General features: G+C 33.9%; 1 protein-coding gene and 1 long non-coding RNA gene across 2 annotated transcripts; one reads left to right on the top strand and one right to left on the bottom strand.

Moving 5' to 3' along the window:
* Positions 1–5142: 5142 nt before the first annotated feature.
* Positions 5143–7838, top strand: LOC124374495 (cytochrome P450 4g15-like). Its single transcript, XM_046832703.1, has 3 exons — positions 5143–5347; positions 5682–5867; positions 7577–7838. The coding sequence occupies exons 1-3, from the start codon at positions 5254–5256 to the stop codon at positions 7765–7767; spliced, it is 471 nt and encodes a 156-aa protein (XP_046688659.1). The 5' UTR covers positions 5143–5253; the 3' UTR covers positions 7768–7838.
* Positions 7839–8684: 846 nt separating this feature from the next.
* On the bottom strand, positions 8685–13391 carry LOC124374496. Its single transcript, XR_006923561.1, has 3 exons — positions 13268–13391; positions 11710–11814; positions 8685–8841 (listed from the first exon to the last, which is right to left on the bottom strand). It is a non-coding gene; the product is annotated as an uncharacterized LOC124374496 (long non-coding RNA).
* Between the last annotated feature and the right edge of the window lie 8522 nt (positions 13392–21913).

Here is a 21913-nt window from a genome sequence, read left to right as displayed (position 1 = left end):
GATTCGATGTGCTGGAAGGACTTTTTCAAAATTATTTCTGATAGAATAAAGAACCTTTGGAAATGCTCAAAACATGAAAAACTACCTCTGGATATCTAAATGCCATCTTCTCTAAATAGTACTCTTGTATAGGTGGCAGTTGAAGTCAACATGGACGAATCAAACATAAATAGGATCTGAAATTCCTCGAAGATACTAATAACTGGGTTATATCAAAAAATTAATGGTAAAAGGCCCAAAGTGTAACACTGAATCAACTGCTAAGCACAGCAGCATAGCACAAGTAAAAGGCAAATTTTCATAGAATAAACCCATAATGTTCCTACACAAAACACAGTGTAGTACATATACTAATTTGAATCAATATTAAATTAACCCTGTCCTACTCGCAGTGATGTTTTTTGTTACGCCAATACACTCGCATGGGCTACATTTGTTGTAGCCCAAGACAAATTTTTTTTTGTTTTTTGTAACAGGGACATTTAACCTTAGCACTGTTTTAGATATTTTTTATTATTTCCAACATATATTTTTACTTAAATTAATATTTCAATGTATTACACAACAACAATTTTTAAATAAAAGAATAAAATTGTAAAGATACGTTATTTTGTATTTTGTTGGTTTTGAAAATTGCCTATCTTTAAGGTCGTAAAACTTAAAAAAAGTTCAGGACATGAATGATGGAAAAATACTTCACTTATAAACATGTTTATTACAAAATGAATAAAATATATAAATTAGTTTTAAATTGCTTTATTTACACAAAAGTCAATACCTTACCATTATATGTACATTTTCTGAATCTTTTTCATTTTACAAAAACTCTTGAATTTACATTATAAATCAAATCAAATCAAATCAAATCATTTATTGTCAAGATGTAATGTACATACATATAACAACGTCAAATATTAGGCTAAAATAGTCTATTCTAAATTTTTCTCTTAATACAGTATAAAAATCATTGACACTGTACAGGCAAGAATTGAGTAACAATTTTTTTACACAGTTCTTAAAATTAGTTTCTACTTAAGTCTTTTATAACTAAAGGCAATTGCATTGTACAGCTTAATTCCTTGATACTTAAAACTGGATTGGGTGCTTGAAAAAATTACATTTTGTTAATACTAGGTTATTTCTATTACGTGTATAGTAACTATGGATATTACTATGGTTAGAGAGGTAGTTAAAATTATCTTTTACATACAGGAGCACATATAATATATAAATAGAAGGCAGTGTTAAAATATTAAGTTTTATAAAAAGAGGGTTTACAGTGTTCGCGGTTTCCTACATTACATAGCAGCCTTACAGCTCTTTTTTGTAGAATAAATAGCTTGCTTGCAGCTTGTGAGTAACCCCACAAAACAATCCCATAGGTTAGACAACTGTGGACATAAGCATAGTATATCTGCAGCTGAAGGTCTGAGGAAATAACACCCTTTAGAGATCTAATTAAGAAAATGCCCCGAGCAATCTTTTGAAGCAGCATAATCAATGTGAGATTTGCCATTTAAGATTAGACTGGATGTGTACTCCAAGAAACTTGAGAACTGAAATCATTTTCATTGGGCCTATGAGCTAGTGTTATTTGTAAATCCTGGATTTGTTTGTTATTAACACATAACTTGTTAGCTGCACACCAATCGTTTATAATCGAAGTCTTAGAACCAACGATACTTTTACATTCAACGTCTGATTTAGAGCTGACTGTAAGCCCCAGGTCCATCAGCAAATAAATAAGTGCTTACACCGCTCTCGCCCAGATTAGAAGGCAAGTCATTTATATATGCAATAAATAGAGTTGGGCCTAAAATGGAGCCTTGTGGAACTCCATAATTAACAGGGCGAGTTTCAGAAATAGAACCATTTAAGTAAACATATTGACTCCTATTGGAGAGATATGACTTGAAAAAATTTACAGCAAGTTGACTGAAACCATAGTAGCTCAACTTACTTATTAGGATCCTATGGTCGACCGTGTCAAAGGCCTTGGAAAGGTCATAAGATCTAAAATTAACAGCATTTTTCAGTTCCAAACCCTCAAAACAGTCATTTACAAAAGACTGAACTGCATCAGTAGTGCTCCGTTTAGCCCGAAACCCAAACTGACAGTTACTAATTAACCCATTAGTTTCCAGATAATAAACTACCTGCTTGTGAAGTAGGCGTTCCAAAACCCTTTGACACAAACTGGAATTATCGAAATCGGTCTATAGTTACAGATTTGATCTTTAGGCCCCTTCTTATGTACAGGAAATAAGGTTCATTTGTTGTAGACTATAACATTAAAACTCTACTGTTGTCTTGTGGATAGGTTGACGTCTAGGTTCTTCTATTCCCAAAATTTCGCCTAGCTCGAATTTTCATTTCAGTGGATAACACTGAGGATTCCAGGCGTTTTCTGATCTGGGGATGAAAATGTTCCGAAGCAAGATGGTCTAGAAATTCCCTTCTAGGCATTTAAGTGTCCATATTGTTGAACTTGTAGATGCGTGAAGCATTTATTGCTGCATTATTCACAAACCAAAAAAAAATTACCATAGGCCAGCGCTTGGTGTTTCTTGATATATCATACTTAGCACACATTTGGTCAACTACATCGACTCCAACCTATGTACGATTGTAGATAGAATGTAACTATTTCTGGCTTTTTTAACTCCCCACCGTCTAGATCAATGGTTTGGTCACTGTGCATTGTCGAGAGTAGGACGACTGCCTTATTTTTTCTCCGGGCAATAAGATACAAGAGAGTTTTTTTTTGTGGTGTGAAAATATTGAGGAATATAATTCTCGGCTTTTATTTGCCTTAAGATCTTCGGTTATGCCAATTGCGTTAGACCTCATCGTACCAACAATAGTCAACTGTTTTCTTCAAATAATTTTTCAGCCAAAGGTATTGAAGTAAACCAGTTGTCCATTGTAAATATTCCGATTTTTTCCTGCAACTAGCTCACAAATTCGAATTGTCCTCTGCAGACTGTGACACATTGAAAGGTCCTAGAGGCTGCTTAGCCACATAAACTTCTAAATTACACACATGCATGGTTTTTTGCACAAAACTAAGGCAAAAATCCTTGATCTCATATTTTCCTGGTTTACTTGGAATGTAAATCTTGAATTGGCAGTTGCCTCTAAACTTCAACAATTGTTCGTCAACAGTACAATACTTACTGGGTGTGAAGAACTTCCTAAATTTCTACGCAATCAGGTCAAAAAACGATCTAATAGGTGCTAGATTATCTACAACTTTTCTTTGTGGACGATCTCGAATATCATCGAATCGCATACACCTCATTATAAAATGAAAACTATTTTCACTCATTGTCAAATAACACGATTCTACGCCACTTCCTTCCACGATTATTGTCCCAAATATGCTTTGTGTGTTTCCTTCAACTGCCCAAACAACCAGAGAGAATTGGAATTCCTATAAAAGCACAAATTTCAGTCTTATATATTGGTCTTTTATACCTAATATGTTAAATGTTAGTTCCATTTACTATCATTTCTATAACATCATCATCAAAATATAAATTAAACAATTAATCTCAGTTTTAGTGTTCCGAGCCTCAACTCTAGGCCCGAGCAATCGCAACACAATGTTTGATGCCCTTGTACGAATGTTAGATGGATCAAGAGGACACTTATTCCACTTCATCACTCTCTTCTGTTTTGTCCTTTGAATAAAAAAACATTACCTTCATAAAGGAGTATTATCTTCATCATCACACTCACTCATGTCCTGTTGACTGGAAGGGGAAGTAGGCGCCATTTCTGCATCTTCTTCATCGGGTAAATAGATTTCTTCTTCCACATGATCTACTTCTCCATCATCACTGTCCATGGCAACGCAATACTCCTCATCAGAACTTAAAGGATTGTCAAACTCATCAAGAATATCTCGTTTGGTCAATCTGGCACGCTTCGGATCACTCATGACACAAACAATCGCGCGGGCTACAGATGTATCCCAGATCACTTTGAAGTAAAACCACACGGACACCTTTACTCTATGCAGTGCAAGAGCACACTGACTGGGCTGAGCAGCTATTGGTTTGAAGGTACTGAGGCTCCGACCCTCGTAGGAACACAGTGCTCCTAGTACTAGGTGAACAAATTACACTGGGCTACACATGTAGCCCGCACGAGCACCGCAGGGTTAAATACCAAACTGTAAAGTCTATAGCATTTTTGTGTTACAGGGCCACGATACCCACCAGCAGCCGGAAGCAGCTTCTTCTTGTGCATGGATGGGAGCCAGGCCTGACATTTCAGGTAAGTTGCAATCATTACTGATTTTTAAATTACGCCTTTAATTTAACTCCAATTGTGGTGTTTGTTGTTCGCCTAGAAGAAGAAGTAGTTAAGTCAGCGTCTCTAACACCAATCCATATTCTCGTGGAGGTTCCTCAAAGGACTTGTGCTGCTTTCAGAGTGACAGGATCCTCAGAATGGATTAGGATAGAATAATGTGTGCCTTTTGTTTACATCCCATCTTACTTTCACCATGAGGAGGAATAGTGCTCACTATGTCATTTGTCACCTTGGAAGAATGGAAGGCTAGCTATGTTCCAGCCATATTCAGTCAGAGTGAGCAGAGAGGGTTAACTTCCTCATATTAAGGCTTTCAAAAACCTTCAACAATAAGGAAGCCCCAACAGTATTCCAATAGTCACCCTCCTCAATAAACTTGTCCTATTAATCAATCCTCTAACCTCAATATCTCAGCATTTGCAATTACTTACGTTATGCTTCTGGTCTTCCGTTCGGTTGTCCAGATATAAATGACACATCAGTTTTTTTTCTGTACCAAGTACAGATTTAAACTCATTTACATTGAAACACATAAACCAATATTTAAAACCTTTCGATAGCAAGGCCTCACAAAAATAAAAGTCTTGAATATTGGTGTTAATGTGTTTCAATGTAAATAAATTAACAAGTAGCCAATACAAGCTCTATCTTCAACATTTCAACAAGTATAGATTTGTTTAACTGGCAAGTGTGAACCCTCTGGAGACCAATTTTGTGTTAACAGTGAGTATTTCTCATCCACATAAAATGGGCTGGGTAAATATTTACATTTACTTATTTTTTTTTTTTTGAACATGTTAATTGAGATACATTTCCTGGTATAGACCGTATGAAAGTTCACAATGAATACGTTTTCAGGAAAAATGTCTTCAAGAGGTTGATGCCATTTTTGGAGACTCAGACAGGCCTTGCAGCTTCCAGGACACTCTGGAAATGAAGTATCTGGAACGCTGCATCATGGAAACTCTTCGAATGTACCCACCAGTGCCAGTAATTGCTCGAGAGATCCAACAAGATCTGCAGCTAGGTAACATCCAGTTTGTTTCTCCTCACTGTAGTCCAGATTTTTATACAGGTTTTAAGTACATTCAGATTCAGAAATTCTTTATTCATAAAACAAATGCACAGAATGTACAACGAATAATAGTCACATCAAGAACATTTTTTTACATAGAAAGGAAAAGTGAAGCTTGCAATGCAATGTATGGCTATTTGATTTTCCACCATTCTTCATCAACTGGACACTATGTGATTGTCTCATATTAATGATTTACTTCACTAACGTTGATGAGTGTTTTCTGGATGAGAGCAAAAGAAATACTGTACAGAAATCATAACCTCAGACTGTCATTTGTTCACAGCCTCCATGGACAAAGTAGTGCCAGCACACTCAACGGTGGTGATTGCCACATTCAAACTGCACCGCCGCCCTGATATCTACAATAATCCTGACCACTTCGACCCGGACAACTTCCTGCCAGAAAAGTCTGCCAGCAGACACTACTACTCCTTCATTCCCTTCAGTGCAGGGCCCCGAAGCTGTGTTGGTACGCTTGAAACTCATTTACTCCACAGTACTTTTAGGTGTATCAAGAACTAACGGAGAAAGTAATAATTCCCAGTTCATGTAAGGAGAAATAAAGATAGTAGCCTTTAACCCTCCTGATCAGTGACTCATTTTGAGTTACTCTACATTCACTCTGTAATGACAAGCGATTCATATTGAGTACTGTTTTCATTTCCGTTCCTATGAATTTAACCATGAAACGGGGCTTTAACCTTAACAAATATGATATCTACGTCATCCCAATGAACTCAAAATATCCCTTACAAAATAGTTGCATAGTTAGTGCCAACCACAAAGTAGTCTGGAGGGTAAAAAAACAACCTACATTTCTAAGTATCATACCAAAGGATGTTTTAATTTTGAATTATATAATTTAAACTTAGATTCTACACCATTAGAAGAAAATGATTTAATTTACTAAGATGAATATAAAAAACTTTTTTACTGAACTGTATACTTATATATTGAAGTTAAACATGTTTTCCTTTTTTGTTAAGACATATACTTGGATTCATTGAATAGAACTTGAATTTTGGATTACTATGTTATAAAATACTCGTATATTGTATCTGAATCAAGATTTTATATTGACCAATTATAAAAACATCGCATTTTTTGTTAATTTACAAAACTGTCTTGTAAGTAAAACTTTATGTAAGTAAAAAAAAGGAATGCCTTATATATTTTTACACAGTGTTTTCATATTTTTTTATTAGATGATAAATTTTGCGTCTTTTGGCTATTTTGATAAAGCATGTAAATTTATAGGAACAATATCATGGAATAAGGTGGTTTCGTTAAATTTTGATGTATGGGAACAGTAATTTTAATTTATTGTCAATTTCAATACAAAGGGATGTTGTATTTTAGGCAAAATTTTCATAGTAGAAAAAATAAAAGGTTGATATTGTTCAGAATGCTTTGCCATGTGTAAAAATATAGGTTTTACTAAGTTCAAACCACAACATTAGACTATAGATCAGTAGCCTATGTTGTGATGTCAATAAACAATTATTATAGAGTGTCTATTATGAATGTGGATTCAAAAATAGTATTTCCTCCAGTGTTTAAATAGTTATCTGACATTACCAAAAATAGAAAAATAATCTCCAATAAAACATAATGAATATTTAGTTTAACTCCAGTTCACCTTCCTCTTAGTGCAGCATCTGGAATCTGATGCTGTCACAGACTTGACTCCTAGAATCTGTGACACGGTTGCTCCACTTTAGAGATTGTGTTCAAAACACCATAGTGCACTCAATTGTGCACCTGATGAGACAATGAGAATACCTTTTCACCTAGATTTCACTATACTGTGTGACCTTTTTTGTCACCAACTTTTCTTAGATCTCTGCAGACAAGTATGACTCCAGATTTCAGGAGTCAAGTCTGTGACAGCATCGGATTCCAGACGACGCTGCACTAAGAGGAAGGTGAACTGGAGCTAAACTGAACATTCACATTGAATCAAACCCTTTCCGCCATGTATAAAATCATAATACTTAATTAATAAAAGGACCTGCAGAATTGTTTGCCACTACAACATCAAAGAATTTTATTTAAGTATTGTAGTTTTTTTAAATATTTTCAAAAGGCATTAGTAAAATTAAACAAGAGCATCTTTTGTTAGTATTTAACAATGTTTATATGAAACCAACAAACTAATCACAATTGGATTGTGTTAAGGGCGGAAGTACGCCATGCTGAAACTCAAGGTCATCCTCTCGACCATCCTGAGGAACTTCAAGGTAGTCGGTGGGAAGAAACAGCCCAACTGGCAGCTCCAAGCCGATATAATCCTGAAGAGGACAGACGGGTTCAACATCAAGCTTGTACCTCGTAAGAGAGGAGTCGAAGGTGGCAGTCCGACCGCCTAGACACCCTAAAGTCAATATCTCAAAGTGTGATCGTTGTTGAAGTTTAGCAAATATATTTATTATCCTGTTTACAAGTTTATTGAATTTCTATCCACAATCCTCCTCAAATAATCAAAACAGAAATTTACTTCCTGTTCAATTATGGAATATTACGCTTGACACCATAATTGAAATTTACAAGAGTTAAAGTAGTGTGACCGGGGTTTGATATATGCTTGCTTCTTATAATCAATGTGGTCCTCAACAGAGAAATTCTAATCAAGTTGAGGCATCTTTTCAGATCCCAGCAGACACGAGAATTGAGTTTGCTGTACTCTAGTAGTTCAATATACCTCGGTATTTTACTTGAACCATAAAAAGACTATATAGTTACAGGAGAAAAATTGTGTCGTTTTGTAAAATTCAAAACTATTTTTTTTCCCACATAATCTTTACAATTTCAAGAATTTCACCACTGTTGATAGGATAAATTTACATAAACCGTTCAATAAAAATGTCAATAATGTAAAATCTGAAAACCATAACAATAAGACTCGATATTTTTAATACATATATTTTGTCACCACTTGTCACAGTGTGCTATAATCTATATTAAGATTATGTGCCAACTACTATTAAGATTATATATTTGTCTAAGAACATTTAAAATCAATATTGAATGATAGATTTTAGATAATAACGTTTTGACCAGGAGCTATATTTTCTTACTGATACAGCAACAAAAATCAGTAAAAAATATACATTTTACTATATAATATAATCGTTATTATGTTATAAAATGACAATATTAAACACAAAATGAAATATTAAACTTTACTCTTTAGATTATCAAAAGCTATTTCAAATCTATGCTAAATAAAAATACCTCAGAAAAGGGAAAAATAAGAACTAATTTCATAAACAATGTAATGATACTTTTATTATCTAGGCATATTTACCATGTGTACATTGAAACGGAACACTACTGGATTGCAAATCGTGAAAAACAGGTCTAAATGGTCGAGTGATTGGCTTGTACTTGGCTGACATGCCTTTTCACTTTCTTCAGTTCTTTGTAGATTGAGTCTTGCTGAACTGAAAAGTAAAAAATAATTCATATTTATTAAAAAAAGAAAATTATTGAAGTCAACAGTTGTAATTTATAATTAAACTGAGTGTTTCCAACATCCCTTGCTTCATGCTCCGGCGATGTTACCGAAGATCATCACTATATGAGATGCACAACACAGGTGCAAATCACTAAAATACCACCACTTTCAATATTTTTACTAAAGTATGAACTAACTGAAACATTTTTACAGACATCGTACAAATTTATGCTTCAATACAATTTGCTTCAATCCATCTTGTCATGTAAGAATAACCTTAACTGACTTTAAAAACATTTTCTCTTAAAATGATTTAAATGAGTTTCGGAACAGCTTATGCACATTTTATGGAGTCAGATTTTTGGTCTCTATTAGAGATAGCAACTGTATTATTCCTTTCTGTGACTTGAAGTAGTATTCATCAGTACTGTCAGGATCTGCCACTCATTCTGTTCAATATTACACACACGTTGTGGTTCATGAGGATAGGTTCTATAGGACTATAATGGAATACCCAGCCAAACTCACACAAGCTTTAGTTGTATCCAACAGTACTGACAATTTTCATTGAACAATGAAACATTAAATTTATTCTTATAACAAAAAAATAATATTGAAATTAATAACATTTTTTAATTGTACTACATATCAGGAAAAACTGTTAAGGAAGTTAACAAAAACCCTCCTCTGCTCTCAAGGACTCATTAAAGTGCAATCTTCTATCATTGCAGTGTTTCAGCTTGATTGCAGACTTGCAAGGTTCTGCAAGTGGTGGTAAACATTTCCCAGCTTTCACAATCACAACATGTATGCAACTAACACAAATTACAAATTACATGTATGTAGGATTAAACAAATTACAATGTATCCATTTTCATGCAATTAGTACAATGTTATTAGAACCATTAACCTTATTTGAGGACAGTGCAATGAGAATTCAACAGGGGGAGGTTTTGTTTCATCTCCACATAATGTAACAAAACTCGATGAACTAAACAAGTAATTCCAGACAAATCTACTAATCTCTATGATAGTACTTCATTGACCTATGATCACAATAAATTAAAAGAATTATTTTGTTGCTTTTCGATGAAATAGGCTGGACCTTTTGTGGGAGGAAAGTTTGTTACAACTGGCAGAGCAGATTATGAATGATTACAACTGATTATGAATGAGCAGATTATGATAGAACTTGCCTGCAATTTGGGATACAACACTAAAGAAAACATTAACTCTGTCAGCATATTCCGATGATACCTGGCTCGTTTACCAACACCAATTCTACCTTTCCCTACCGCATTATACCAGTTTCCTACCAGTCTTAGTTGACAGCAATGCCAACTGTGCACAACTACACTAGCCTATCCGATAGGCTGTCTGGATTTCTTAAAATTAAATTAAATGAAAAATACCTTATTTCCCTATATAGTACAAATATAATATTTATACACACACACACAATATTTGATATATATCTATATATATAAGAATGTAATAATATGGTACTTATACATAGTTAATCAGTTGGTATCATATATACAACCAGTGGTATATATATATACTATATATATATATATATATATATATATATATATATATATAAACTATAAAACCTCTCTGTATCAAATCTTTTTAAATCCATTCAAAATTTTGAAAAAATATAGTAATAAATATTGGGGAAGAGCCTACATGGGCCAAGGAGCCAGTGTAAAATTTTAGGTCATTAGAAAATTTCAATGTTTATAATAGGAATTTTTTTATAACTATAACGTTAAAAACTATTTGTTTTTTATTATTAGAAATTTAATAAAAACGTTATAGAAATTTATTTTTCATCCAACTGGACGGCAAATGATAACGTTGACTGTATAGTCTATTAATGGTAATAATAAAAAAGCGAATATAAGAGTCCGTCTACTCCCTCGCTATAATAACGATAGTAACCAATCCCTCACACGCTTTTTGAAACAATTAAGATTAGGTCATTGAAACACATCAGCAAAGTTTGTGATTCAAACAGACGTTATACACTACAAAAACAAACATGGAAATATTAATATATCTCAACGTGGGAAATATTTAAGTATGTATCTCAAGATCTTCTAATTATAATTATTAGCTTTTATTAATGTGATATGCATGAATTTGGTTTTAGAAACATTTAATGTTACAAATGTCAAGGGTATAACCATTGTTTAAAAGATAAAATGATCAAATATAGCTCTCACGAACCACTCTGTTCTGCCCCACAAACACTGCTTCATAAAAAAAGGAAATAATCTAGACAAGTCTTTTATATACATTAGGAAAAAATGAGTACGGTATGACCCTGGAAAATATTAGCATATTGCTCTGAATAACTTATATTCATAGAATTACTATTTACTCGCCTAATACTCACACTTTCAGTCTTTGAAATAGCTTTTAAATTTATCTAAAACAAAATCACGAATACCAATAGAATTTAATTTTTTTTTGTCAAATATTCCTGTCAATGTTATCGAAAAGCATTTTTTTCAAGTTAAGAAAGATCAGCATTGCTCGTTTTATTACATTGTAAACGCATTGTTAATGTTCCTTGTTCAAATGAAATAAAGCGTCTTTTCTTACATTGGAGATATGTCTAAATCAGATCAGCCCATGCACTAATTGACTGAGATTATTGTTACAATACCTTTTAAAATTATTGATCCCCTCGAGTAACAAGCCTTTAGCCTACATATTCTTATACATATATAAAATAAATTAAATAAATACTATTCTATGAATAGCCTAACTTAAAATAATAATTTATATGGGTAGAAAACAAAATGCTTAATCACAAAAAATTAAATTAATCAAACACATTACTTACTTAGAGGATCAAATCGAATAATTTCCAGTTTCTCGCCCAGACCGCTCTCTTATCATATTAGTTCTATGGCCACTAACAACACTCTCCATACACACCATTATGTGCCTGAAACAGTTAAATTTATTATATTATTTAAATATGTTATAACTAATGTGTATAATACAGTATCTTTGACAATTTATATAACTCATTACTTTTTAATTTTTAACTACACAACCTAATTTATTAATGATTTTTTTTATTGTCCACAACACAAATAGGCTTTCTATAACTCCCACATAAAGACAATTTTGACAGTTGAAAACAGTCGCTAAGCAAAACAAACAGATAACAACAACACAAATGTTAATTTTGAGTTAATCTCCAGTTCATCTTCCTCTTAGTGCAGCATCTCAAAATCCGTTGCTGTCACAGATTTAACTCCAAAGGGAAATTTCAGTAATAAGTTATAAATACTTATTATAAAATCTAATTATAATTGATGATTTTTATATATAACACTAAAAACACTTGGAAAATAACTAACTATGCTACGCATGACAAACAAGGAAACTTGGATTCTTTTTTTATCTCATTTAAGCGTCAGCTATGCCGGCTTCGAAGTGCATTGGTTTTTTATTAAAGTACAAAGTAGATGATTGGACCTCCCTGGGATTTGAACCCGTGATCTCTCGGTTAGAGAGCCGAGACTATAACCATTAGTCCTACGGAGGAGGACTAACTTGGATTCTTATTAAACTTTTCTGTTCACAATGAACAATTTCTTACATCAAATCTCCACTTAGGTATATTAAATGAGGAAATATCTATAAATTTTGATATATAAATCCTTTCCCGATTCCAATGATGCCCTAAAATCATGTTCATTTGTACATTAGCGGAGTTTATTACAAGAAATTAATTATGCGAGAGCATGTTCAAAACAAAAGTATTGAATAACGCTATAAAACCATCATTGCCAATCAAACAATTTTAAATAACAATAAAGCCTTAACTAGCCCTATTTGTGCAGAAACTAATAAAAGGTAGCCTACCAATTTTGTTGTCTAAACATGGAAAGAATAACTAAGCAAATCCCTAGAAGGAATTACCCTTTTAATTACTCCTTTAACCTTTGAAATTTCAATTCTTAATATCATCACTCATTGTATCCTCTAGAATTTTTTATAAGTAGCTTTGTAGTTTCCAATAATAGCATGAAAACATTCATGATCAGACTCTGTGGACTTTTAAATGTTAGCAGATGGCTTATGATTAGTTTTTCTATATACAATTCTTGGTGCTAATCAAATTTACATTGTGAGGAATATTGTAGATATGACTTTACATCATTATGGAACTACTAAATCCAATAATAATAACATAAAATCATATCATATAGCAACAAAACATTTAACTAATGAATTGGAACCTATCAAATATAGATTATCTTGATATTCTGCTAAGCACTCTGGCCTAACCTAACTCTCTTAGATTTCATTTCGGTGCAAAACCTTATATATTATTTAAGATGTAAAGTCATTATATGAATAAAATATATTTAAAATTTTACACTTACTTTGACTTTACTTTTTTTCGCTAACAGGGATATTGTTTAAAAACATCGTAGACTATTATCCTTTTTGTAAGTTGTAAGTTGTTTACTTTCTGGCCTAACCTCAACCAAACCATTTCCAAAATCACAACCACACCAGGACAGAAAAAAAGTTCCTAATTGTACTGTCCAGTACCAAGTACCTTAGTTAGAAATCAACGCAAATTAGTATAACCTGTACAACAGTATGAAAGACTTTTTTCTACTTGGCTTAAGTGCAAGCTTTAGTTATTTAGGATGCTGCCTTGCTATTAAAACTTAAATGGATTGTTTTTATAATTTGCAGTGTGTCTTTTCAATGTAGTTGAAAGTATACGATAATATTGAAGGGAAAAAACGATCAAAGCAAATAAATAAAATATATTTAGATATAAATATTTTCTGAAAAATCATTATTATATACCCGCAAAAACGATAAAAGTATTTTATGTGACATGACATAAGTGACGGAAATGGAAGAAGGCCGGTCAAACGACTTATAATATTTAATCGCTTATTGTACTCTACACAAATACTATTTTACCACTTTTTAAGGTCATATATCATCCTTTGGCAAACCGCAACCATCATCGAATTGAAGCCAGTACATAGTGATGAAATTACCTCAAGTACAGTGTGACAGCACCATCACTATACCAAATACAAAACTTTCAAAACAGGCATAAAAGATGTTGTTTAAATGTATACGAACGCAGAATTGTCATGTATAAAAAAACCTTGTTATGGTTTTTATTTGCAACATTCGTTTACCCAGTCAAGAAAAAAACTGCTGGGCCTACTCATTTTCTTCAGACATGAACCGACGTTTGATTTGTTTATAGAGTCTTAAAAACCTAGTTAAAACAATTACAAGTAATTGAGCAATAAAAATTAACCATAATGATTAAATTAAATTAATAAGTTTTCCCCCTATTATAAGGGCTAAATGGCCCTCTTTACTTAAGAATGTATTATGTTAATAAACTTCTGCACTGAGCCAATCAAAGTTTACATGAAATATTTAATCAACTGGAATACAGAGCTTCTCATATTTGTATAAAACATTACAATCATTGATATGCAGGACAAACAAATCTCACACTATTTAAACCGATGTGACATATTTATTTATTTATTTAATTTCATTTACGGCAATACACCATTTTACAAAATATCAATAATTTAGCTCAGAAGAGGACTAGTAACTTAGAAGCAGCGTCTGCAACAATAATATATACAATAATAAATTAATAACAGTACATAACAATATAAGTAACTAGGACAATAACAATGGACATAAACTATATAATACATTGTAACAATAACATAAATAAATAAAATATAGATAACAGATAGATAAACCAGTAACGATAGCAAAATATATAACATCGCAGCACTATGTGGACCCTTATTAAGTTGCTATCACAGCCAATATTCGTGCATAAAGCACGACGTGGCCCTTTAAAGGCACCACCCAGGCACTCATCACTTAGAACACACTGTCGATTTTCAGGCTCCAGTTGGTGAAGTTATAGCTGCCAGTACGTTTTCTCCTGAAGTGACGAAAAGACGGATCAAAGAAGTCCACGTCAGAAACACATACTGTTGCCCGTTCTCATCAGCCTCAGGATCGTACCGTGGTAAAGGTAGTTGGTATGATGGTGACGTCTGGTGAAACAGTTGGGAGCTCCGTGCTTGACTACGAGGTATATGAAGGTCTATTGCCTGAAGAATGGCTGGACAATTTGATCATCCCATTCAAGATCTTAAAAAGGAAAACCATGTCCATTAAGGTTCTGCGAACTGACAGCGGTGGAAGGTGAAAGAAAATTAGACATTGCCTCCAAATCGACATCGAGATACTGGTAACCAAGCTTCACACCAACAGTTCTGAACACCCGCTTTTGAACAGATTCAAGCATTGAGATGTGTCCAACCTGGTAGGGGGATCAGACCACAGAAGAAAATTCGAGGTACCGGACAAGGACCTAGAATCAGCATACAGGGAGTCCCGACTACAGTAGGCAGAGAAACCACGACGACAGGTTGCCGGCCATATTATAGGCCCTTAGGATGATTGAGACTGCTTTACTGGACGATGCTGCGAATGTGCTCTACCAAAGGTCCAGCGATTGATTGTAAGGAGAACTCCAAGGTCACGGGTTTCTCGTAAACTTTCTCTGAAGGGTGACACCATATAGAGCGTAATAATTGAACTGCAGGATCTCCATGAGCTTCTGGTGTACGGACATTAGTGTCTGCATTTAATCAGTGTTTAAGTCCATAACCACTTTGCTTGACCACCAGTCTTTTAATTCGTTTGTAGCATCACCTTTGAAGTTCTCTGCTGATGTTTGGGTATGACTTTGATTATCCTCAGCAAAGAATCTTAAACACGTCATCAGCAAACAGGAAGAATATTGGCTCGATAAAGTCTTAGTACCAATGTTCATTGGATAAAACGAGGAGAACAAAAAGGGTCCCAGAATGTGATCCCTGGGGGAACACCATGACAAAACATTAACTTGTCTCGCGAGAGCGTTCCTGCATACTTGACCTGAAAGATTATCGCCCGTCAATGGTAGCTTCGAAACCATGCGTTGTAAAGGTTCCAGTTACACCAAAAGCCTCAAGTTCTTTTTCAGCCAAATGGGAATGTCCAAACTCTGTCGAATGAAGGCCTTGCTGAAGTCCAGATAAACACCAATCCACCTGTTTTTTCCTCTCGGAACAATGCAGAAAGAAACAACACTAGTAAACTCCACTAAGTTTGGTCGCAGTAGATCATTCCTCGCTGAAATCCGTGTTGTTCAGGGATAATCAGATTTCCTTCAAATTAAATGTTAAAAAAGTCATTCTGTCCACAAGACCCAATTTCTCAAATATTTTAGCCCATTAGCTGGTTGAATGACGATTGATTGGTCCTATAAATTTTTTTCACATTTAGAACGGGGATCCTGATTTGTGGAGCAGGTACAAGAAATCCCGATTTTAGGTTAGTAGGAGACCACTCCCTTGGCCCCCCCTATAGTAATCCCCTGCTTTTGGAAGTTTATCGATAGATGGGGAGCCAGATACATCTCTGCACACATCCTGAGATATCTCACCCACCCTAGGGGGAAATCATATCTGGACCTGGGCTCTTAGAACTATCCAGGACTCCTCAAAATCCCTTCCACTTCCAGTGGACTGTAACATGGACAGTCGAAAAAGATTTAAAGTGTTGTTAAAGGCGTAGTTTAAAGGAGTATTTCAGGAACTGCAGCACTGGGCACTCTGTAAGATGGAAGGAAGAAAGAAGAATCAAGCAAATAGTTCACAGATCTTGTGCGGTTCCCTAGCCCACTTTTGATTGCCACAGTATTAAGATACATTCTTGAGTAGGAATTATTACTCTAAGATTCCCGTACAATATGCCCCAAAAAAGTCCTTGGATTAATTTGATAGGCCCAGCCTCAACATTGGATATATAAGAAGAATAACATTCTCTTGGATAATTTCTTTACACTCATTGCGAGAGCTTCTCTAAATATTTTATAATCTTCTAAATTCATCGTTGACTTGAAACGGGAATGAAAGTATTGTTTTTCTTAATAAGCACATTCACGAAGCTGCCTTTGAGAAACCAATGCTGGGAAAGGGGCTTGTGACCAATTCATCTTGTTCGAGGCAGTTTTTGTAATATGGACGTCCCTCAAATCTCACACCAAAACTTGACAAACAGGACTTCCGCATCGATGAGGAGAATTTTCAGCGGGGTACATCTGTTGAGAGATCCAATCGTTTACCCTAGCGACATTGCATCTATTAAAGTTCGGTACATAGGCCGTATGGCGGTTTTGGGGGGTATGGTCACCCGCAAGCATAAATTCGAGGGCTGGGTGAGCACTCTCTTCAACTATCAACGGGTCAATAGATGGAAACACTTGCAGTTCCGGATCAGAAGAGAATACAAAATCGAGAAATACTCCTCTGCTGTTTGAAAACGTTGTTGACTTGTGATAGCTGAAGAAAGTTTGACATATCGATCAATAATTGGGCTCCGATAGGCGGAGCAAGGGCCGAGGTATCTATCCAGTTCACTGATGGTTGATTGAAATCTCCTGCTATCACGATTGAAGTGCCAGGATCAGACACCATATACACTTCCTCGACTGCATCACAAAAATGGGAATACTTGTCAGACGGGGAGCTGGGGGGTAAATATGCAGCGCCAAATATTATTTCACGATTGCAGGTTCGGGTAGACACAAACACATGCTCTACATCCATTATAGAAGAACAAATCTCAAATGAGGTGAAATCAGAATGTACAGCTATCATGACTCCCCCACCCGATCTTTAGCACTGGTAAGAGGTGACCTATCTTTCCTGAACACAGCATAATTATAGAGACCCAACTCTGAGTTAGAGATATCTGATGATAAATTTGTTTCAGTGAGAATGATTATTTTGTACAAACTAAGATTGACAGACATTATCAGGTTCTTCAGTTTTGATCTCAGACCATTTACGTTTTGATAATAAACAGTAGCTGGTGTATTGCCATTTAATCGTTTTTTGACTGCGTTTTTTGTTATTTCAGGAACTCCATTTCGGTATTTTATGGTAAGATTCTTCTCACCCTTCCCTGCTCGAGCATCCAACTCCGCTCTAAGACTTTTTCAAACGTTGTCTTTCACGGGGTGTTCTATCCCTTGAGATACTTATGTCTGTGAATGCTACATCTGCCTCAGCAACCAAGTCCTTTGAGAACAATTCATTAAATCTACGTGCCTCAGCTTCTTCATGAAATATCAACTTAATATTAAGAGGAAGTTAACAGTTATTATCAACTTAATATCAACTTAATAACTTAAGAGATATGTGCAGAGGTGACATATATCTCTTAGCAAATTTTGTGAGTCTACCTTATTACCTTCCACTGCTCCTCTGATCAAACTTGGAAATAGAAGCTTAAAATGAAGAAAAACTAATCAAATTACCGTTTTTAAGCGGTTGATCTGAATTCCATCTGTCCTTAGGCATAAAACAAAACATAGAAACCACAATAATAATCAATTACAAAAACAGCTGCCATCACATTTTGGAGTGAGTTAGAAACTGGAAAGAGGGTGAGACTGGAAATGAGTGATCTGTAATAAGTACGATCAAAAGTTTCACAAATTTTAGATATGTGTGAGAGATACACTGAACGACTGGGGGTTTAATGATTTATAGCTAACCCTTTACAAATGTGTAACTAAACAGTACTGTTATATAGGTGTATGGCAGTTAGGAATCTTATCTTAGAGTCACGATAACCTGAGAAATCATACAAAGAGTTTTTGGGCTCTCTGGAGGTTTATGGGTCTACAGCCTCCACTGATAGCTTCAGCTCCCCCACCTTAGATTTCCAGTTTTCTATTGGTTCGTATTGTTGGATGTCAAGGACCTTATGGGCCAAACCCATGTTCCTGCTCAGACTTGACATTAAAATTTGATTTACCAAAAAAAATTGGTTGACCACATGAGATTAGGCAATATCCTTGTTAATCTATACATAAATATAAATTGAAATTGAGGTTTCTTAACAAATTCCAATACATTTTTGTTATAAAATATTAAAATGTTAACATGTTTTTGACATAATCAGATCTACCAGATGGAATATTAATCTATTTCAGACTAGTCCAAGGCATTTTTTCCCAAGCGTGGGCTGTGTGGTACACTGCTGGTACAGATTTCTCGTCAAGACCAGGTTGCTACCTTGGTCCATATACAACAATTCTGTTTAATATTCATCGTCAGTATCAAATTTTGGTCGTTTAGCTCAAAATAAACCGTAATTTAACTTTTTTAGCCCTGTGTCAAAACAAAATTTAATTTCACAAATTTAATATTACTCCCACATTGCTTTTGTTTCCATTGTATACTTATTCTCCCTTAGAGGTAACTGTAAATCAGGACCAATATGACAGCTAGGTAATTTGTTTCTCACTTCACCTATTCCTCAACTCGTTTCGCTCCTGCTTCGCTTCAATGTTGCGGCGGGCTACTTATTTTTTTAGCTTATAACATCCGCTTTCGCTTACATTCTCACTACTTACTCAACATTTTCTATTCACAACACAACTTTACTGTTACTGTGCTATATAAATAAATAATTTTCATTGCCGAAATCATATAAAAACATATTGAATTTAGTACGAAGTATAAGAAGGGAATAATAGTTTTAACTTCGTCTAATAAAAATGTAGAACTGAGTCAGTCATTCATCAGACATAAACTTTTGAGAATCTACACTGTATTAAAAAAAACTGGGACACTTGTTATTTTTATACTCATTTGTTTACTTTCTAATTTTTGTAATAGCTATTACCGGGTTGATTCTTTTTCAAATTTGTATTTTAGTACCCTTCAATATATTTTCCTTAAAATTATGTAACGTAACTTTCTCAAGATCCAGGTGTCTCATTTTGGTGTAATAACTACTTAGGTTAGGGGCATACCCAGAACGGCCGTATATGTTACTTCGGTTCGGAGAAAATTTCGGCAATACTAAAACGCTTAGTTTTATTATTACTATGGTAAAATATCAACAAGTTTTAATTGAAACGCTCAATATCTGTATAAATAAAGAAATCAATATTTCTGCAACACATCATTAAATTTCTAAGTTTTGGAGATTCATAACCAAAATTCACCATGAATAGACTAGTTTAGATTTCTTGGTTAGACTAGTTATATGGTGCAGGTATGGCATGGTGTATTGCCGTATAAAATAAATAAATGAATACGGCATTGGCTTAGGGACATTCTTGTGCATGAATCTTTCTCCTTTAACATATCCTGGCGTGTTTGTTTGCACTTCGAATACCGAGTTCCATCTTTTTTTATTTATTTTTTTCGTGCGTACTGTTTATTTTTCGTTAATATACATATATAAAATAATAATGTTATTTCTATTACTAAGACACCTAGGTATATCCGATAATGATAGTTATTTGTTAATATGTATAATGATTGGCATTACTGACTGTCAGGTTGATTCCCGTTCTGCTTGTGTTTTGGCCTTGTGTTAACTTGTTATATCTTTGGGCGTTTTTGTTTTTATTCGGAGGATGTTTCCTAAAATTGAGTATCGTTTGGGTTTAATTAACTGTTACAGAAACCATTATCATGCAGTACTGAATTGATGACAGCTTACAATCAAGTTTCGATATATTGAAGACTCAGTGAATTTAACAGTAAGGTGTCAAATATTTCAATTAGATCTAAATGTGCAATTACAATTTATCAAGGATAAAGCCCGAGTTGGATAGCTCAGAGTTTTAAACATCGCGATTTTCTTTATCAAAATTTGATATTTTAAAAATAGTAAATTTATCTTTATATGTTTGATTTTAGTTACTTTTGTGCTAGGAATATAAATCATTGTTTAAGTATAAGAGCGTAAAAAATTCCTATTCCCTAAATAAAAGAAAAAACAGTATAACAACTCCTAGTTTAAAAAATTATAAACCTAACCTCTGGGTGCTATGATTGAATTTGTGCTTGATCAGTGATTTGTTTTTCATTGCATCTTTGTTTTAATACTAGAGATTTAATATAATGTAACTATTGTTACCTCTTTGTGTACAGGTTATTGTTAACACTGATTCTAGTGGCTCCTGGAATAGGTGAAATAACAGACTTGGCAGCATCATTGTTTTACACCTTGGAGTGGTTTAATCAATCTTGAATGGTTTCAAATTTTGTGTAAATTATGGTTTATATCATTGGTTTATTTATTGAGCCACCATTAAATTTTGGAATCTATGGTCCATAACAGGGAATTAATAGGATATTTTGTAAGAGATATACATTATGACAACATGTATAATTTACATTTGGACATAAGCCTGCAAAAATTTTATAAAAAGTATGAAAAATTAAATTTTTTGTTAGATTTTAACAGAATAATTAAATTTTTCAAAAAATTGAAACCCAATCCCCCCTTCAGGTTCATGATATCCTAAATATTAAACTTTTTAGGGCTAAAGTAGAGTACGATAAGCAGGGACCCGGTTTTTTTATACTTGAAATTGATCAAATGATTTTTAATTATTATACCCATCAATACTATATATTGTTTTAAATTATTGTTGTAACCACTATAATTCTCGAAAATGCCTTTGAAACGTGTTTGAATGTGTAGGAATAGGTAAAATGCATTAATTTATCACTGTTCGGGTAACAAATTTGATTGCTAATGGTTGTTGAAAAATCAATAAAAAATCCCAGTGCTATCCTTTTATGGATGCTTCATCTTACGAATGCAAAGCGCGCTTGGCATGCGTTATGAAATAATAATTAGATATTATATTACTAATAATAACTTGATAATGACCATATAATAGTAGGTCCACATATACGGTCTACTATTGTTTAATACCGGTAGAGGGTTTTTAAAACAAACTGTCTGTTATTTCTTCCTTTCAAGAAAAATAGAAAAAATAAACTTAATTCTAGAAAAATCTCTAAATCCATGCTTAATTTCATTCAGTGCTTGTAAGGGTTAAATTGTTTCTTTTTTTATCATATAAATATCAAATATAGGAGATTTTTATATGATAGTTATAGAAAACATATCCCACATCACTTTTATCT

Source organism: Homalodisca vitripennis, unplaced genomic scaffold (genome assembly GCF_021130785.1).
Source record: "Homalodisca vitripennis isolate AUS2020 unplaced genomic scaffold, UT_GWSS_2.1 ScUCBcl_8770;HRSCAF=17007, whole genome shotgun sequence".
NCBI lineage: Eukaryota > Metazoa > Arthropoda > Insecta > Hemiptera > Cicadellidae > Homalodisca > Homalodisca vitripennis.
The sequence above is the reverse complement of the archived record's forward strand: the minus strand, read 5'-3'. Positions and strand labels throughout refer to the sequence as shown.